The sequence below is a fragment of the Balearica regulorum genome, chromosome 3 (genome assembly GCF_011004875.1).
Source record: "Balearica regulorum gibbericeps isolate bBalReg1 chromosome 3, bBalReg1.pri, whole genome shotgun sequence".
NCBI classification, from domain to species: domain Eukaryota; kingdom Metazoa; phylum Chordata; class Aves; order Gruiformes; family Gruidae; genus Balearica; species Balearica regulorum.
The window spans coordinates 2,373,304-2,386,012 of NC_046186.1; the positions used below are offsets into that span (position 1 = coordinate 2,373,304).

A 12,709-nucleotide genomic window follows, 5' to 3' on the forward strand; every position below is an offset into this window, starting at 1 on the left:
TATGGTGGGTTTTTTTCCCCGACTTACTGTTTGATTCCCAATGAATTGGTAATATCTGAAGAAAAAAATGCTGGTTTTTCTGAATGGCAACAGGGAGCTTCCAACCTCTCTGGCCATGGGACAAATCTGCAAATGCAACCTACCCTAACCCTACTCCTACCCCTAACTCTAACCCTAACCTACTGCAGTGACCCCTCACTATCTCTAACGTGACAGATTTGCCAGTAATTCAGGTCGGCATCTCTTTAATCTTGTCTTAATCTCTATAAAGATAGGTATATCAAGCAATGTGTTGTGGGTGCCAGTAAAGATGCATTTGCTGATAAAACTTTGTTTCAGCTGTAAGTTTATTGACCCATTTTAGCCCATGCCAACTGCAATCCCAGTTTGCTCAAAGACAGAATACTACAGGAACGCCATCTGGTTCCACAACGGGGGTAAGGACAACTGCATGACGTTTGTTTTGGTAGGCATTGGGATTTAAGTACGAGAAAGCATAGTAGATCGAGATTGTTTCATTCTTTGTATTTAGACACCTTTGGGAGAGCCTTGCCTTGACTCAGAGTGATACTTTGTCATTTTAATCCATGCGTTAGTCACAGGTCTGTAAGGGAAAAAAGAGCTTATGGGTCTTTGGACCTGTTATGAGCTACAGCTCATCCAAAAGGGGGCATTCGGGAGACGGGCTGAAATGGTCCAAAATGGAATATGTTCAAGACTCATGCCGTGATTCTTTTATTCCAGTGACAAGAGGCAAGATAAGCTGTGCTGGGGAAAACAGCTGTGTGGTGGGTGGGAACCTGTTTGCTTTTTTCTCTCTGCAGAGGACACCCCACTTCAGCTCGTACATGTCCGCAGGAAAAGGAAAGAGAGGTCCAAGGCTTTCGTGGATAGTACGCCCAAGTAGCCTTGCTTTTCCCATGCTTAATGCCCGCTGTTGGTGCTAGGAGACTTGTGATACCAGTTCCTCATAATGGTATAACAGAAGGCAGGTGCTTGGTCAATCTCCTAATTAGAAACCGTGGCTAGCACTTAAAAAATTAGTTGCTGTGGTTGAATGCCGTCTTCCATTTCAAGATAAAGCCACAAACTACCAGACATCCTCATAGCTTCATCAAGATTCAGCTTTCCCTTGATAAACGGGGCGTTGAAGCTGCAGAATCATCCTGTCCCGGATTGTTAGGAGATACCTGTGAGATGATCGCTGAAGCTCGAGCCTTCTGCATTCCCATCCCATGAACGCGAGAGCGGTTAGCGTCAAACTTCTTGATGATTGCTGGTTACTGACACTGTGACTAACTACAGGGCCTGAAGGGCAAAAGCGTTGGAGGCAAGATTAGACTCTAGTCATGAGTCAGGACCTTTTTAGTTGTCCTCTGGGATCCCTTTTCAAGAAGGAGATGGATGAGGAAACCCCTGCAGCCTTACCTTATGAGAGGCCGCTCTCTGCTGCGTTATTCTTTATTCAAGCTGTTTTTCCAGTAGCAGATTAGACTCCAGTGTGTTGCCCTGGCACATTGCAGACAAGAGATGACTTCTGGTGAAAACTCGTGCTATTCTTCTATGGACCAAATGATTTCTTTCCCAAAGATTTATTTCCCGTATATTTATTTCCTGTAACATGCCAGAGAAACTCAAGAGAAATTCTTCTAAAATTTAATTCATTGCATTTTAAATGTTCCATAGAGGCAGTTTTCGTAAAGATGTATTTTTTTATGCACTTACACAGGTTAAATTTTTGAAAATAAATGTGTTGTAGATGAGTTCGGCATGGTGAGATGAATCTGCAGTGCCTGGGCTAACACTCAACTTCTGTGGTGAATAAGTTTCCTCCAGAATAACCTGTATCCCATTAGGATGGTAATTTTATAAGCCTTTATTACAGTGTCTTATTTATTTATTTTTTGCTTGGGTTAGGTTTCGAAGCTATCTGTTACTGGCCCAAGTCTTGCACAGGCCGATCACTTTGCTTTAATTTCCACTCTGGTTATATAGCAACTCAGGAGTTGTTAGGTAAGTCTGGAGAATAGGTAGTAACGGTTTTTCATAATTGTTGTAACAATTTAATTGTTTTAATGTGAGCCAGTGGGCAAAGTTAATGCACGGTGCTTTCATGCTCTTGCGGCTGAGGAGAGTGCAACTGAGAGCAAGAAACAAAGAGCATCCGTGTTCTCACCTGGTAATGCAGAGTTGCGCCTTCCGAAATCCCGCAGTCTGAATGATGGTGTTTATTCTGCTTGGAGTAGTCTGGGTATCTTGTGAGCCAGAAAAGTTGCCTTTTGTTTCTTTTGGATGCAGGGAATTCTCCTGATCCTGCTGAGACTGTTTCACACAGGCTTGAGCTATTCTGAAGCTCCTGAAGCATCTCTTGGCTTTGTCATCAGGTCTTAAACAAGGGCTAAATCAGGTTAGCCGTTACTTTTTTTTCAGGTGCTTTTAGTTTCTCAATTCTTCAGCTCGTGCAGTCTTGTAGCCAGAATGGTGGCATGGATTTGCTTGTTGGATAAGAGTAAAACAGGCAAGTTGCAAGATTTTAATAACCTGGAAATGTGACAAATGCTACTACATCTTACTGGGAAACGAGCAGTGTGAGTATAATATTCTAAGTCTCAAAGTAATGACAGTGATGGAAATGGTTATGAAAGTGAGACTGTTGGATCAGATTCCCTTTGGTCTTTCCCCCACTTCTCAACAAAAAGATGAGTTAATTTGAATTTCATTGCTTTTTATCCTTAGGGAAATATCAAATGATCAGCGTTATTGTGGAACCGTGCCCCAAAGGAGGGGGACAGGTGTTGTGTTTGTGCTTTCACTTCACATATGAAGCAAGCTTATTAATTTGCAATTTCATACATTTTAGTGGGAAGAGGCCGCTGGTCTCTGTCACTAAAAAGCAGCCGTGATGGATCGTTCAGGGGCAGAAGGGGAAAATATTCAGAAATTAGTTATATAAGCATTTTAAATTAACAGTGTGCCTACAAAGAAGCATTGTTGTTCCCTGGAGGAATGCTGAAATTGATGTTTTTAACCTCCTTTCTGAACACCTGCCACTGTGTGTTTCAGTAGGGAAACAATGCATTCGAACTAATGTCTTTTTGTATTCACTAAGGCAAGTACATTTCTGTTTGATGATCTGTACCAACCCAGCTGCTACGCCAACCCAGCAGATGGGGGTTAAAAAACAAAAGGGGTTACAGCAATCTCAGTATCGCATATCAATCTTTGTATCTGACAGAACTTGTTCGTTGGTCTTCACTAGGTGAAACATCGGTGCCCGTGCTGCTTGCGAGACGTGTCTGAACAGAATAGAGTGGAGTGTAGAGCACACAACCCAAACCCCTGCCTCTACATCTCGGTGCTTATTTTTTTCTTGTTAGCCAAATGCCTCTGAAGGTCTAGAGCTGCATAGCAAGACAAATTCAGTTGAGGGACTTAGATCCATGCAATTTAGTGTTCATGCGGATGTCTGCGTGAAGCCTGTCAAGGTTTTCCAGTCACATCCTCGTATGTGGCTGCCTTAGTAGCGGGTTCAAGTCAACATGCAATGAACAGGCTGTCACTCAAGAGCGATGCTAACTTGATTCGTGCCAGCTTGGCTAAATTGCCAAGTTCTCATGTTGCTAGAGTACACGAGCCCCTCTTGCATCTCCAGGAAAGCGATTGGGTATGAAGGAAAACGGAGAATCACCACCAGTATCATCTTTCCTCTAGGAGAGGTTCTCGTCTTGAAGGACATCGCCACTAGCTGCCTTCTGGTCTCTGTTTCCTTGACCCTGTCTGCCCTCATGGAAAGGTAGCTCCTGATGTTCAGAGCAGACCAGCGGGCTTGTAAGACAGGCTTTTATCTTGAAAAAAAGGTATTATCACAGTTTTGTAAGGCCCAGAGGAGATCTGCAGTGTCTCTAGATTTGAGTCAGTGGCTTGCCAATATATAAGAGGTCTTCTGAAGGCCTTTGATACATGATAATGAGGGGAGTGCTGAGGTTAAGGGACATAAAGAAGGGTCTGGCAATGGTGCCAAGAGGGAAACTGAAGAAATGACTGTATTAAATTACTTAGTAGGTGTTCACAGTTATCATTTCGGCTGATAAGGTGAGTGTAGCAGGCCTGAACTGTGGTATTAGTTTAAGAGTTTTTTCCCTCATTGGCTGCATCTGCAGTGGAACTCAATTTCTAATATTAAAGGGATCGCTTTTCTAATGGGATTCGTGCCTTTCCATCTGCGCCAAAAAAGTAATACTGTTTGAGAGGTATTATTTTATAGCTGAAACAGTGTTCGCCCTCTATTTTTAGATGCACGTTGGGACTTTTAATTAGCTTTTTCGCAACTTGGATTACTTGCGGAACAAAACTGAAAGTTGAAGTTGATGCTCATACAGAACTAATTTCAGGTGAAATTACTGCCATGCATAATCTGCAGTTAACGTTGAAGTCCTAAAATCAAAAAACTGAAGTGAGCTGGATGGTCCTGCAGTTACAGAGGGTATTTTGTGATCAGGTACCCCTTTAGATCCCTACTTTGAAAGCTGAATACCTAAAACTCCTTCCGTCTTTAAACCATTGGGGGAGGACAATACTAAAATATTCTTAAATCTTTAATTGTAGCTCCAGAAGCTCCGTAGCATGCACTTAAAATCAAACACAAACAATAAGAGGCTGTATTTCTTAGGCCTTTTTTCCCTTGTGCCGCTGAGAGTGCTTTTTACGGTATTTAACAGTCTCCTGAGTAAATTACAACATAATAATGATTAGCAGTGCTTTGCTTGCGTTGTAATTCTGTAAAAGAAGAAGAAATTCTGCATAGAGAGTTCACATCAGTGATTTTTACTCCTTGTTATTACAGTATTTGTTACGTGTAGTTATATGGAGCTCAGCATAAGTCAGCAGCTGTGAAGGGTTTTGTAGAAAAATAAGAGATGAAAATATATTTTAAATTCTTAGTAACTGCATTTCAGTTTCTTTTCCTCCTTTCAATTATGTCAATAATTTAGCTTTTGGGTATTTTTCTTAAATAAACATTTATATTTATAGCAAACAGTATCAATGATTTAACTTTACCCATGTTGTTCTCATGCAAGGACTGCAACATTTTCATTCAGAACTTCTCACTGGAGAGAGATTTTGTCTGAGAATAGAGTTTTAAAAGGAAAACTTGTCTTTCTGTACTTGCCATCTCTCAACTTCCAAATTGTATATTCTACCACACTTCAATTTTAGTAGTTTTAACATTGCAACCGTTTTTCACTCAAAGTTGAAATATTTCTGTTAGAAAGAACAATAAACACATACCGTTTCTCTAGATGCTTCCCTACATCTTCACTTTTAAGGAGCTATATAGACCCAATTAGTGCTTAAAGAAGTTTGCATTTGTTTAAGCTCAAACATATTTGCTTATTTTCTGAATTTTTAAAAACACAGATCAAAAGTGCATGAAGTGACCTTATTACATAAGCACAGACAGCATCAGAGACCTGAGTGTCTCAGTTGTTAATTAATCAATCTTCCCATTTTTCTTCATTTCTGTTGTGCCCCAAGTTTGGGTGACTTCTCTCTTCCCTCAAGTTTGCAACATGCTTTCTGCAAAGAATCAAACAAAGCTGAGCTAATGGGCTGGAGACGAGAAAATTATAATCTCTGCAGGGATGGGAGGATGTTCTTCTACAGCATCTAGGACTGCATGATTTGTTCCCCACATCATCTTCTCTCTCCAAGAAAAGAAACAGAAATGGGGGATCTTGTCCAGTTTTCACCGTTGTCTTCACAGGTGGTTACACGTGTCAAAGTCGTACGGTTTTGTGGAAGTCTGGGATTTAGTGAAGCGTCGTCTCCACTTTTACTCATTCAGCTGAGATCAGTTGTAAATGCTGATTATTTTAGAAGTGTGGACGGCATTACTTTTTGTCTAAGTAATCCCTCAGAAAACTGTTGTGGTTTCCTGTGTTAGAGTTGGATACTTCTGGAGGAGTTTGGGTCCTGCACAATGAATTCATCGAGAAAAGGAAGAGCAAGTGATGTCGTGATGCTGGAATTGCTGGCACTGTTGCTTTGGCCGATCCATTGTTGCCTCAATAGTCCCAGTTACCTGAATTTTCTCAGCAGGAGGCATAAATATTAATAGGCAAGTGAGCTTTGGAAGCTGAGGGTATACAAAAAATGGTTTTAAAATAGCAGAAGTGCTACTGAAACAGTTTCAACATTATACTCGCTGTCAGTGGGGATTTGCTATAAATAAGGACCCTTATTTCTACAGCTATCAATGCTGTGGTTGTGTAGCAAAGCAGATCACATTAGCAGATGCTTTTGGAAAATATTTTGCATTTGAGTAAAGTGGTGTGTGAAGTTTGGATATTCCAGGTCAAATTCTACTTTCATGTGTTCTGAATATATCTAACCATGTCAAAGTCTGCAATACTTCACTGCTCTAAGTTGTATTTTTTACTCTTCCTACATAGCTGTGCAGCATAGCAAAAGTTAAAATCTCCTGGATTTCAGTTTTGAGGGTGAACATGAGTGAGCTTTTGCGTAGTTTTACTGCTTTTAAAAACTGTGCAACCTGGTCTCTGTCCTAATGAAAGGAAATGGGCAGCGTTTCGGGCTTAGAGTTACGAGTGCCGTGCTTCTGGGAAACGGGCTCGCAGGCTTTGGGTTTAAACACCTGGTATTTTCAGTTTTGTAAGCCTGGAATAGTAATTTCAAGTTTTATTTTCCCTAGGTTAATTATTATGAATGTCTCCTAATCTGCGGATATATGTTGTTTAAAACAGGTGCAGTACTTTAGTATAAATGATCGGTGAGTCTAATATGTGTTACTACTTGAATTGGTTTGTGCAAAGCAGCTTATTTTCAAGAAATATATGTAAAGATGTTTAATAACTTGCTTTGCCAAAAAGTAGGATGTTCTTCCGTTCACCGGAAGGAATTTGTTGTACTTATTTTAATTTTTCCTTGGAATTATTTGTAGCACCCAGCGTGACTATGTTGAGCCAGAAGTTTTGATATCAAGTGATTTAATATAATAACTTCATGGAAATAATACCATTTACTTAGTGCAATAGGGATTTGTAATATGTTCAGTGTGGGCAGTAGTACACATCGCAGCACCTGATTTCTGTTGGCTCTAACATAAAGCAGTGTGACTCAGTCAATAAAATAAAGGTGTCCTGTAGTACAGTGAGCAACTGAGAGCTAGAGCTCTTGTTTCATTCTTAATGCAAGAATCAAAATTAAATTCCCTTCAGGCTGGTAGTTATGCCAGGGGAGACTTGGCCCAGCGGACACGCATTATATGTAAATATAAAAATTTACCTCAATATTACCTTCATTAAGAAACAATGAATTTCACCATTTATTCCACTTAATGCCACATTTGCCCATTGTGAAATGAGATAATAAGGTTAATTTTTGAGAGCTTAATTTTGTTGGATAATTTTTTATTGGGTAATTGTTAATGTGTTGGTTTTTTCTTGAGTGGAATCTCACAGGTTGACTGGAAAGCCTCCAGACTCATTTTGCATGGTTAAATGGATGCAAGCGTAGGAAGGTCCGTAGTGTCATCAAAGACCTTCGACACCAGTGTGTTTCTCCCGGGGCGTAGATTGATGGAAAGCAGGCTAAGCAGTGCTGGGGAAAGAATTGACATGGGGAGAGCCTTGGTCCCACTTCATACGAAGATGAACTCCAAGAAACATCTTATAAAAATGCTCATCATGTTTCTACATGTAATTGAAAGATGGGCACGTAATTACTGAAGAGAAAAATCAATGGTCCTGAATTCTGGCCGTGTTCTAGTCTACCACAGTTGTGCTGTGTGGTTTTGGGCAAGACACTGAAATTCTCCTCATTTTCCATCTACAACAGTGATATTATTCAAAAATGTGTAATAATACAAAGCATTAAAACAGTGATTGCTGTATTTTCAGTGGTTCATATGGAAGCTGTGCTGCCTGTCAGCATTATATGCTTGGAAAGTCATGGGCCGTGAGCCTACTTCCGGCAGATCATCCTGACACAGCGACTACATTGAATTCAGATTTTCAGTTTGGGGAAAAAAAAATGGTTCTTGATGTTGTTTTAGGAGGCTGTATACATGTTTCTACATTAATACAGGCTCGTGGGATCAGAGGGAAACTCTGACCATCACTGTCAACAACATCTTTCATAAACTGATAACCTTAAAAGATAACGCTGAACCTTAAAAGATGCTTGGGGTTTGGTTTTTTTCCTATTGCTTAGCTTCAATACTGCTAGGTGGGGTTTTTTGCCATTTCAGTGTTTAGATATGTCATATTCTGTAACAATTATTTTTCTTGCACCTTTGAGTCTTTATAGGCCAGAGAAGACCGGCTGGCTGCTCCCTGTCACCCCACCAGCCCTTCTCTATACCCCTCCGCTTTCCAGGAAGGTGAACTCAACCTGAATTCCCAGAACTGTACCAAGTATTTCAGTCTCACTCTTACCTTTCAGAGCAATGTTCCCCTGACTTGAAACAGCTTGTTTGATATTTTCTTCTGTTTTAAACAGGCTGGTAGATATCCAGATTGCTTTGTTAAGTATAATGGTTTGTATCAGCTGCGTCACCAACAGTCTGAAAGCTGTTGCTGCAGGTACTCCTTGTTGGAAAGAGACTTAATTTCTTGAGCAGCTCCCCACAATTAAACAGCCCCATATACTAATCCTTGAGCCATCTGTGGACCTTTGTTATCCTGTTACATGCCTACTTTATTTCTGTTGGGATCAGAATTTAACAGAAGAATTTCCACTTGTTTAAACATCTTTCCCAGCCATAGCATTTCGTTCTAGTGGGAACCTCATACTGTCACGTGTCACGACAGGAGACAGTCACTGACATCTTCCCCTTGCCTGTCAAGTTCCTTTTCTGCCTCACATCTGCCGCTTTTAGCTGTGCTCCTCTCACGCAGAAGACCCTTCTGCTCGGGATCTGCTCTGGTTAAAGGCCTGTCAGTCCTTCCCAAGGAGGCCCCAGCTACAGGATGTCCTCCCCTTCCTTCTGGTCTGCTTTTTGCTCTTGTCTTTACGTCCCCGTCCTTTCATGTCATCTGCTTATCATTCGCATACCTTCTTGGTCCCTGGCTGCCTTCATTTTCTTGCTCTGCTTACAGGACTACCCACTCTTCTCCTTTATTGTGCCACCTCTGTTCATAGTCCTCGTCCCCTGTTATAATACAAATTTTCACGGTGTTTTGCAGACCCATTCCTTCAGACTCAGCCTTGCTGCAGGCAGTTTTATTGTCTTCCCTGGTTGCTATGTTGAGTCTTTTGACTCATCCCTCATTTAGGTTTTCTGACCAACTCTCCCTCAGCTGTGGTGAAAAGCGGGGAACCTCTGCCGATACCCCAAGGCATTTAACAGCCAGTGGATGTCTGAGATCTAGAGTACCTTCTTCCATGGTCATAGTGTGATAGTGTCACACAAATGCTTACAGAGGACTTAATTACACCAGGGTAAGTTAGTTCCTCTCCTCTACAGCCTTCGTGTAAGAAGATGGTGGTATCTTTCAGGCTTGCACTTGGTTCTCTGTCCTTGAAGGTTCAGCATTTGAGTTGGATTACCGATTCAAGAATGTCCCTGGATGACTATTTGTTTTAAAGCTACCTTACAGACCTTCCTGGAAATAACGTCTTTGCATCTTCTCTGCACCTTTTCCAAACAAACCCTTTGCATATCAAAAAGTTTGCAAAACTAGACGTGGGGAGCTTTTTCAAATTCAGTTGATCCCGTTGAATAACTGGAGAGAGGACGGAGTTTCGCCGGGTCACTGAGAATCCAGCAGTGTACCTTGCCAATGCCTTGAGGGAGGGAAACTATGGGTATAACCCTTTGCTGAAGAGCAAGGAATAAAGGATCAGCACTCAACATCCCATGAAGCATTTCATTGGGCTTTTTCCCAACAGCAAATGCAGCACCTGGTTTTATATAGGTTACTTCCATCAAAGAAACGAGTCTTTATAATTTCTAGACTAGAAAATATTTCACAATTACTCAGGGCACAGACAAAAGACCAGAAATACAAATGAAGGCCAGGACCTCACAGCAGTTGGATCTTTTGTTTTACTCAACACTGGGCTGCACAACAGACTCGGTCATGCTCCCTAGAGCCACGGAACAAAGGAACCCTGTTAATGTTTACTTTGGCTCAAGGCAGAGACAGTTATTTTAAATGAGTTAATAAATGGAGTAGTGAACTATGCTGGTTTGTATAATCATCTTTTCTCTTTTTTCCCTCTCTAGGTCACTCAGATGAGTCGTCCAGATTTGATTCTCTTTCTCATGAAATACCTGATGGCTTTGGTCGTTGGGATACCTTCCGTCTTCTGGGTCGGAAGCAAAAAGACCTGTTTCGAGTGGGCTAGCTTTTTCCACGGACGCAGGAAAAAAGAGTGAGTATTGGTATCTCATAGATAACTAGTTGAGTACTGGCAAATCATCTCCTCTTCCCCTGTAGTCCTGGAAGAGTATTTGGTTAGTTTTTCGTGGAGGCAAAGACAGGAACAGATAGGGGCAGCTTGCTTAGAAATCTCTCACTGTCCAAAATGGAGCAAGGAAGGACAAGACGAGAAACAGCTCAAAAAAACACAGAAGAATTGTCGCTTATTTTCCCATAATTATTCTTTGGTCTCAGAATCAAATTTAGATTATCTGTTTTCAAAATATTTTTTAACAAGAATTATGTTTCAGTTGAATGTTACAACTTCTCTGCCACTTACTGAGAGGTGGAATTGAAAGTTTTTATTTATACATCTGCTTATCTAGTCAACTGAATCAGACCTTTACACTGAAATTAAACGTAAGTTCTTTTCACCGTGATTGCAGTTAAAGGCAACCGTCTCTGCTTTTAAACTTCCCTTATGCATTAGTGCCAAAGCAGGGTTTGAGAAAATGACAGCAAGGATGTCTTATAGCTTCTGTGAGATGGAAATTAATTTAGACTAAGGTATGGCATAAATTTAGAGACGATCTATACGATTATGTAATAGCTATGAATATTATCTTGCAAGTAGATGTTTCAAAATACATGCACAAATATAGCAAGCCTTTAAGTGACTACTCCATGACTTTGACTTGTACGTCCTTAGAAGAACTGGCCGCCTGCTGAGGTTAAAGTAAAAGTACCTTCTGTAAAGTTGGAGTAAATTTCTCGTTATTCGCAAGATAACCTACTAAGATATGCACGGGGTTAACAACAACTGAATCTGATTGTAATACATGTACATACATTTAGATAGGATTTACGTAGAGGCGACATACTAGTTTGGTGGGTAGAGGACAGGAATAGAGTTACTGAAGGCAGAGGAAGCTGTTTTACAGGACTGTCTTATCTGGGACGTGCTGTCTCAGGGAGAGCTGGGTGGCTCCTGGAAGTGCCATCCTCTCTCCTGGTGCAGCCAGGCAGCAGAGCAGCTCCCACGCACAGCAGCGTCTGGCTGGAGCCAGATTCCTTTGCATTCACAGAGCAGTAAGGGGCAGAGCCGGTACAAACCTCCCTCCTTAGGCAGCCTGCGATCCTCTGTGAGCAAGAAAATGAAGAGGAGGAGATAGCCAGGCAGAGGAAACGGAACATGAAAGAATGTAGAGAATGGGGGTGAGGAAAAGGCCTCCCCACAGAAAAAGAGATTATTAAAAAAAAAAAAAAGAAAAAAGGAACGTTGAGGATGTGGTAGCATCTCCTTTCATCAGGCTATGGTAGAGCGGCTGAGCGTGCGTCCCTCTGCCAGCTCTTCCCAGCAAGGGATGTCGGCCAACAGAAGCTGTGGGACTGTAACCGCTGATCTAAGGGCTACAGGCCAGCTGCTTATGCATTATTATGTATGTTGTGTATATACATAATACGCGACTCCTGCTGCCATTTTAAATGCTCATTGAAATGAGGAAGCAGCTTCCCATGTTCCCTGAGAGGCAGTTCCCCGGGTAATCGGAGCTTGCTGAGTCACAGGGATTTTCTGGTAGCAATATTCGTGAGCTAAGGCCATGAGCAGATACACTGCCGTTATTCCATGTGCCCAGGCTGGGGGATCAGGTCAGGGAGTAGGAAGGGTTCAAGGATATGAACTTTGCTATAATATCCAAATGTACAGGTACTTCAAAATTAGGCAAATAGGGACATTATAAGGTAAATAGATGGTCTTATTTGCCAAGCTGTAATATTTTTCTGTTCTGTTTGTGAAATAGTTACAGTACTATTACTGCAATCACTTTTCTATTGTAGTCATGGATGTTAACTATTCAACTTGCGTTCTTCTTCAGAGTTGTAAATGAGAGTCGTCAAGTGCTGCAAGAGCCAGACTTCGCTCAGTCTCTTCTGCGAGACCCCAATACCCCCATCATCCGAAAGTCGAGAGGCACGTCCACCCAGGGCACCTCGACTCACGCCTCCTCTACCCAGCTGGCAATGATGGACGACCAGAGGAGCAAGGCAGGCAGCGTCCACAGCAAAGTGAGCAGCTACCACGGCAGCCTGCACCGATCGCGTGACGGACGGTAGGTTTCTTCTCTTTAAAATCGTGTAGAAAATTCGACAAGCCTCTGCTAGCTGGATGTTTGGCCATCATGTCGCTGAAACTGGAAGTTCTGCTAATATTTACTTTCTCTGATTGCATCTCCTCTCCTCGTTAGTGTCTGGATTGGAAAGGGAAAAAAATACCATGATATTTTTCAGAGTCTCTGCTCGTCTTCGTGAATTACATGGCATGA

At 41.6% G+C, this 12,709-nt stretch overlaps 1 protein-coding gene across 3 annotated transcripts in view; it reads left to right on the forward strand.

Annotated features, from left to right (window-relative positions):
• Positions 1 to 12,709, forward strand: part of FZD3 (frizzled class receptor 3) — a 61,922-nt gene that overhangs the window by 44,081 nt on the left and 5,132 nt on the right. For all 3 annotated transcript variants that reach the window (XR_012834973.1, XM_075750344.1, XM_075750345.1), the window contains 2 exons: positions 10,250 to 10,398; positions 12,263 to 12,496. Coding sequence is in view for 2 of the 3 variants with exons in the window: in XM_075750344.1 (XP_075606459.1) it covers positions 10,250 to 10,398; positions 12,263 to 12,496 (383 nt within the window). In the remaining variant the exon portion in view is untranslated. The remainder of the gene's footprint in view (positions 1 to 10,249; positions 10,399 to 12,262; positions 12,497 to 12,709) is intronic.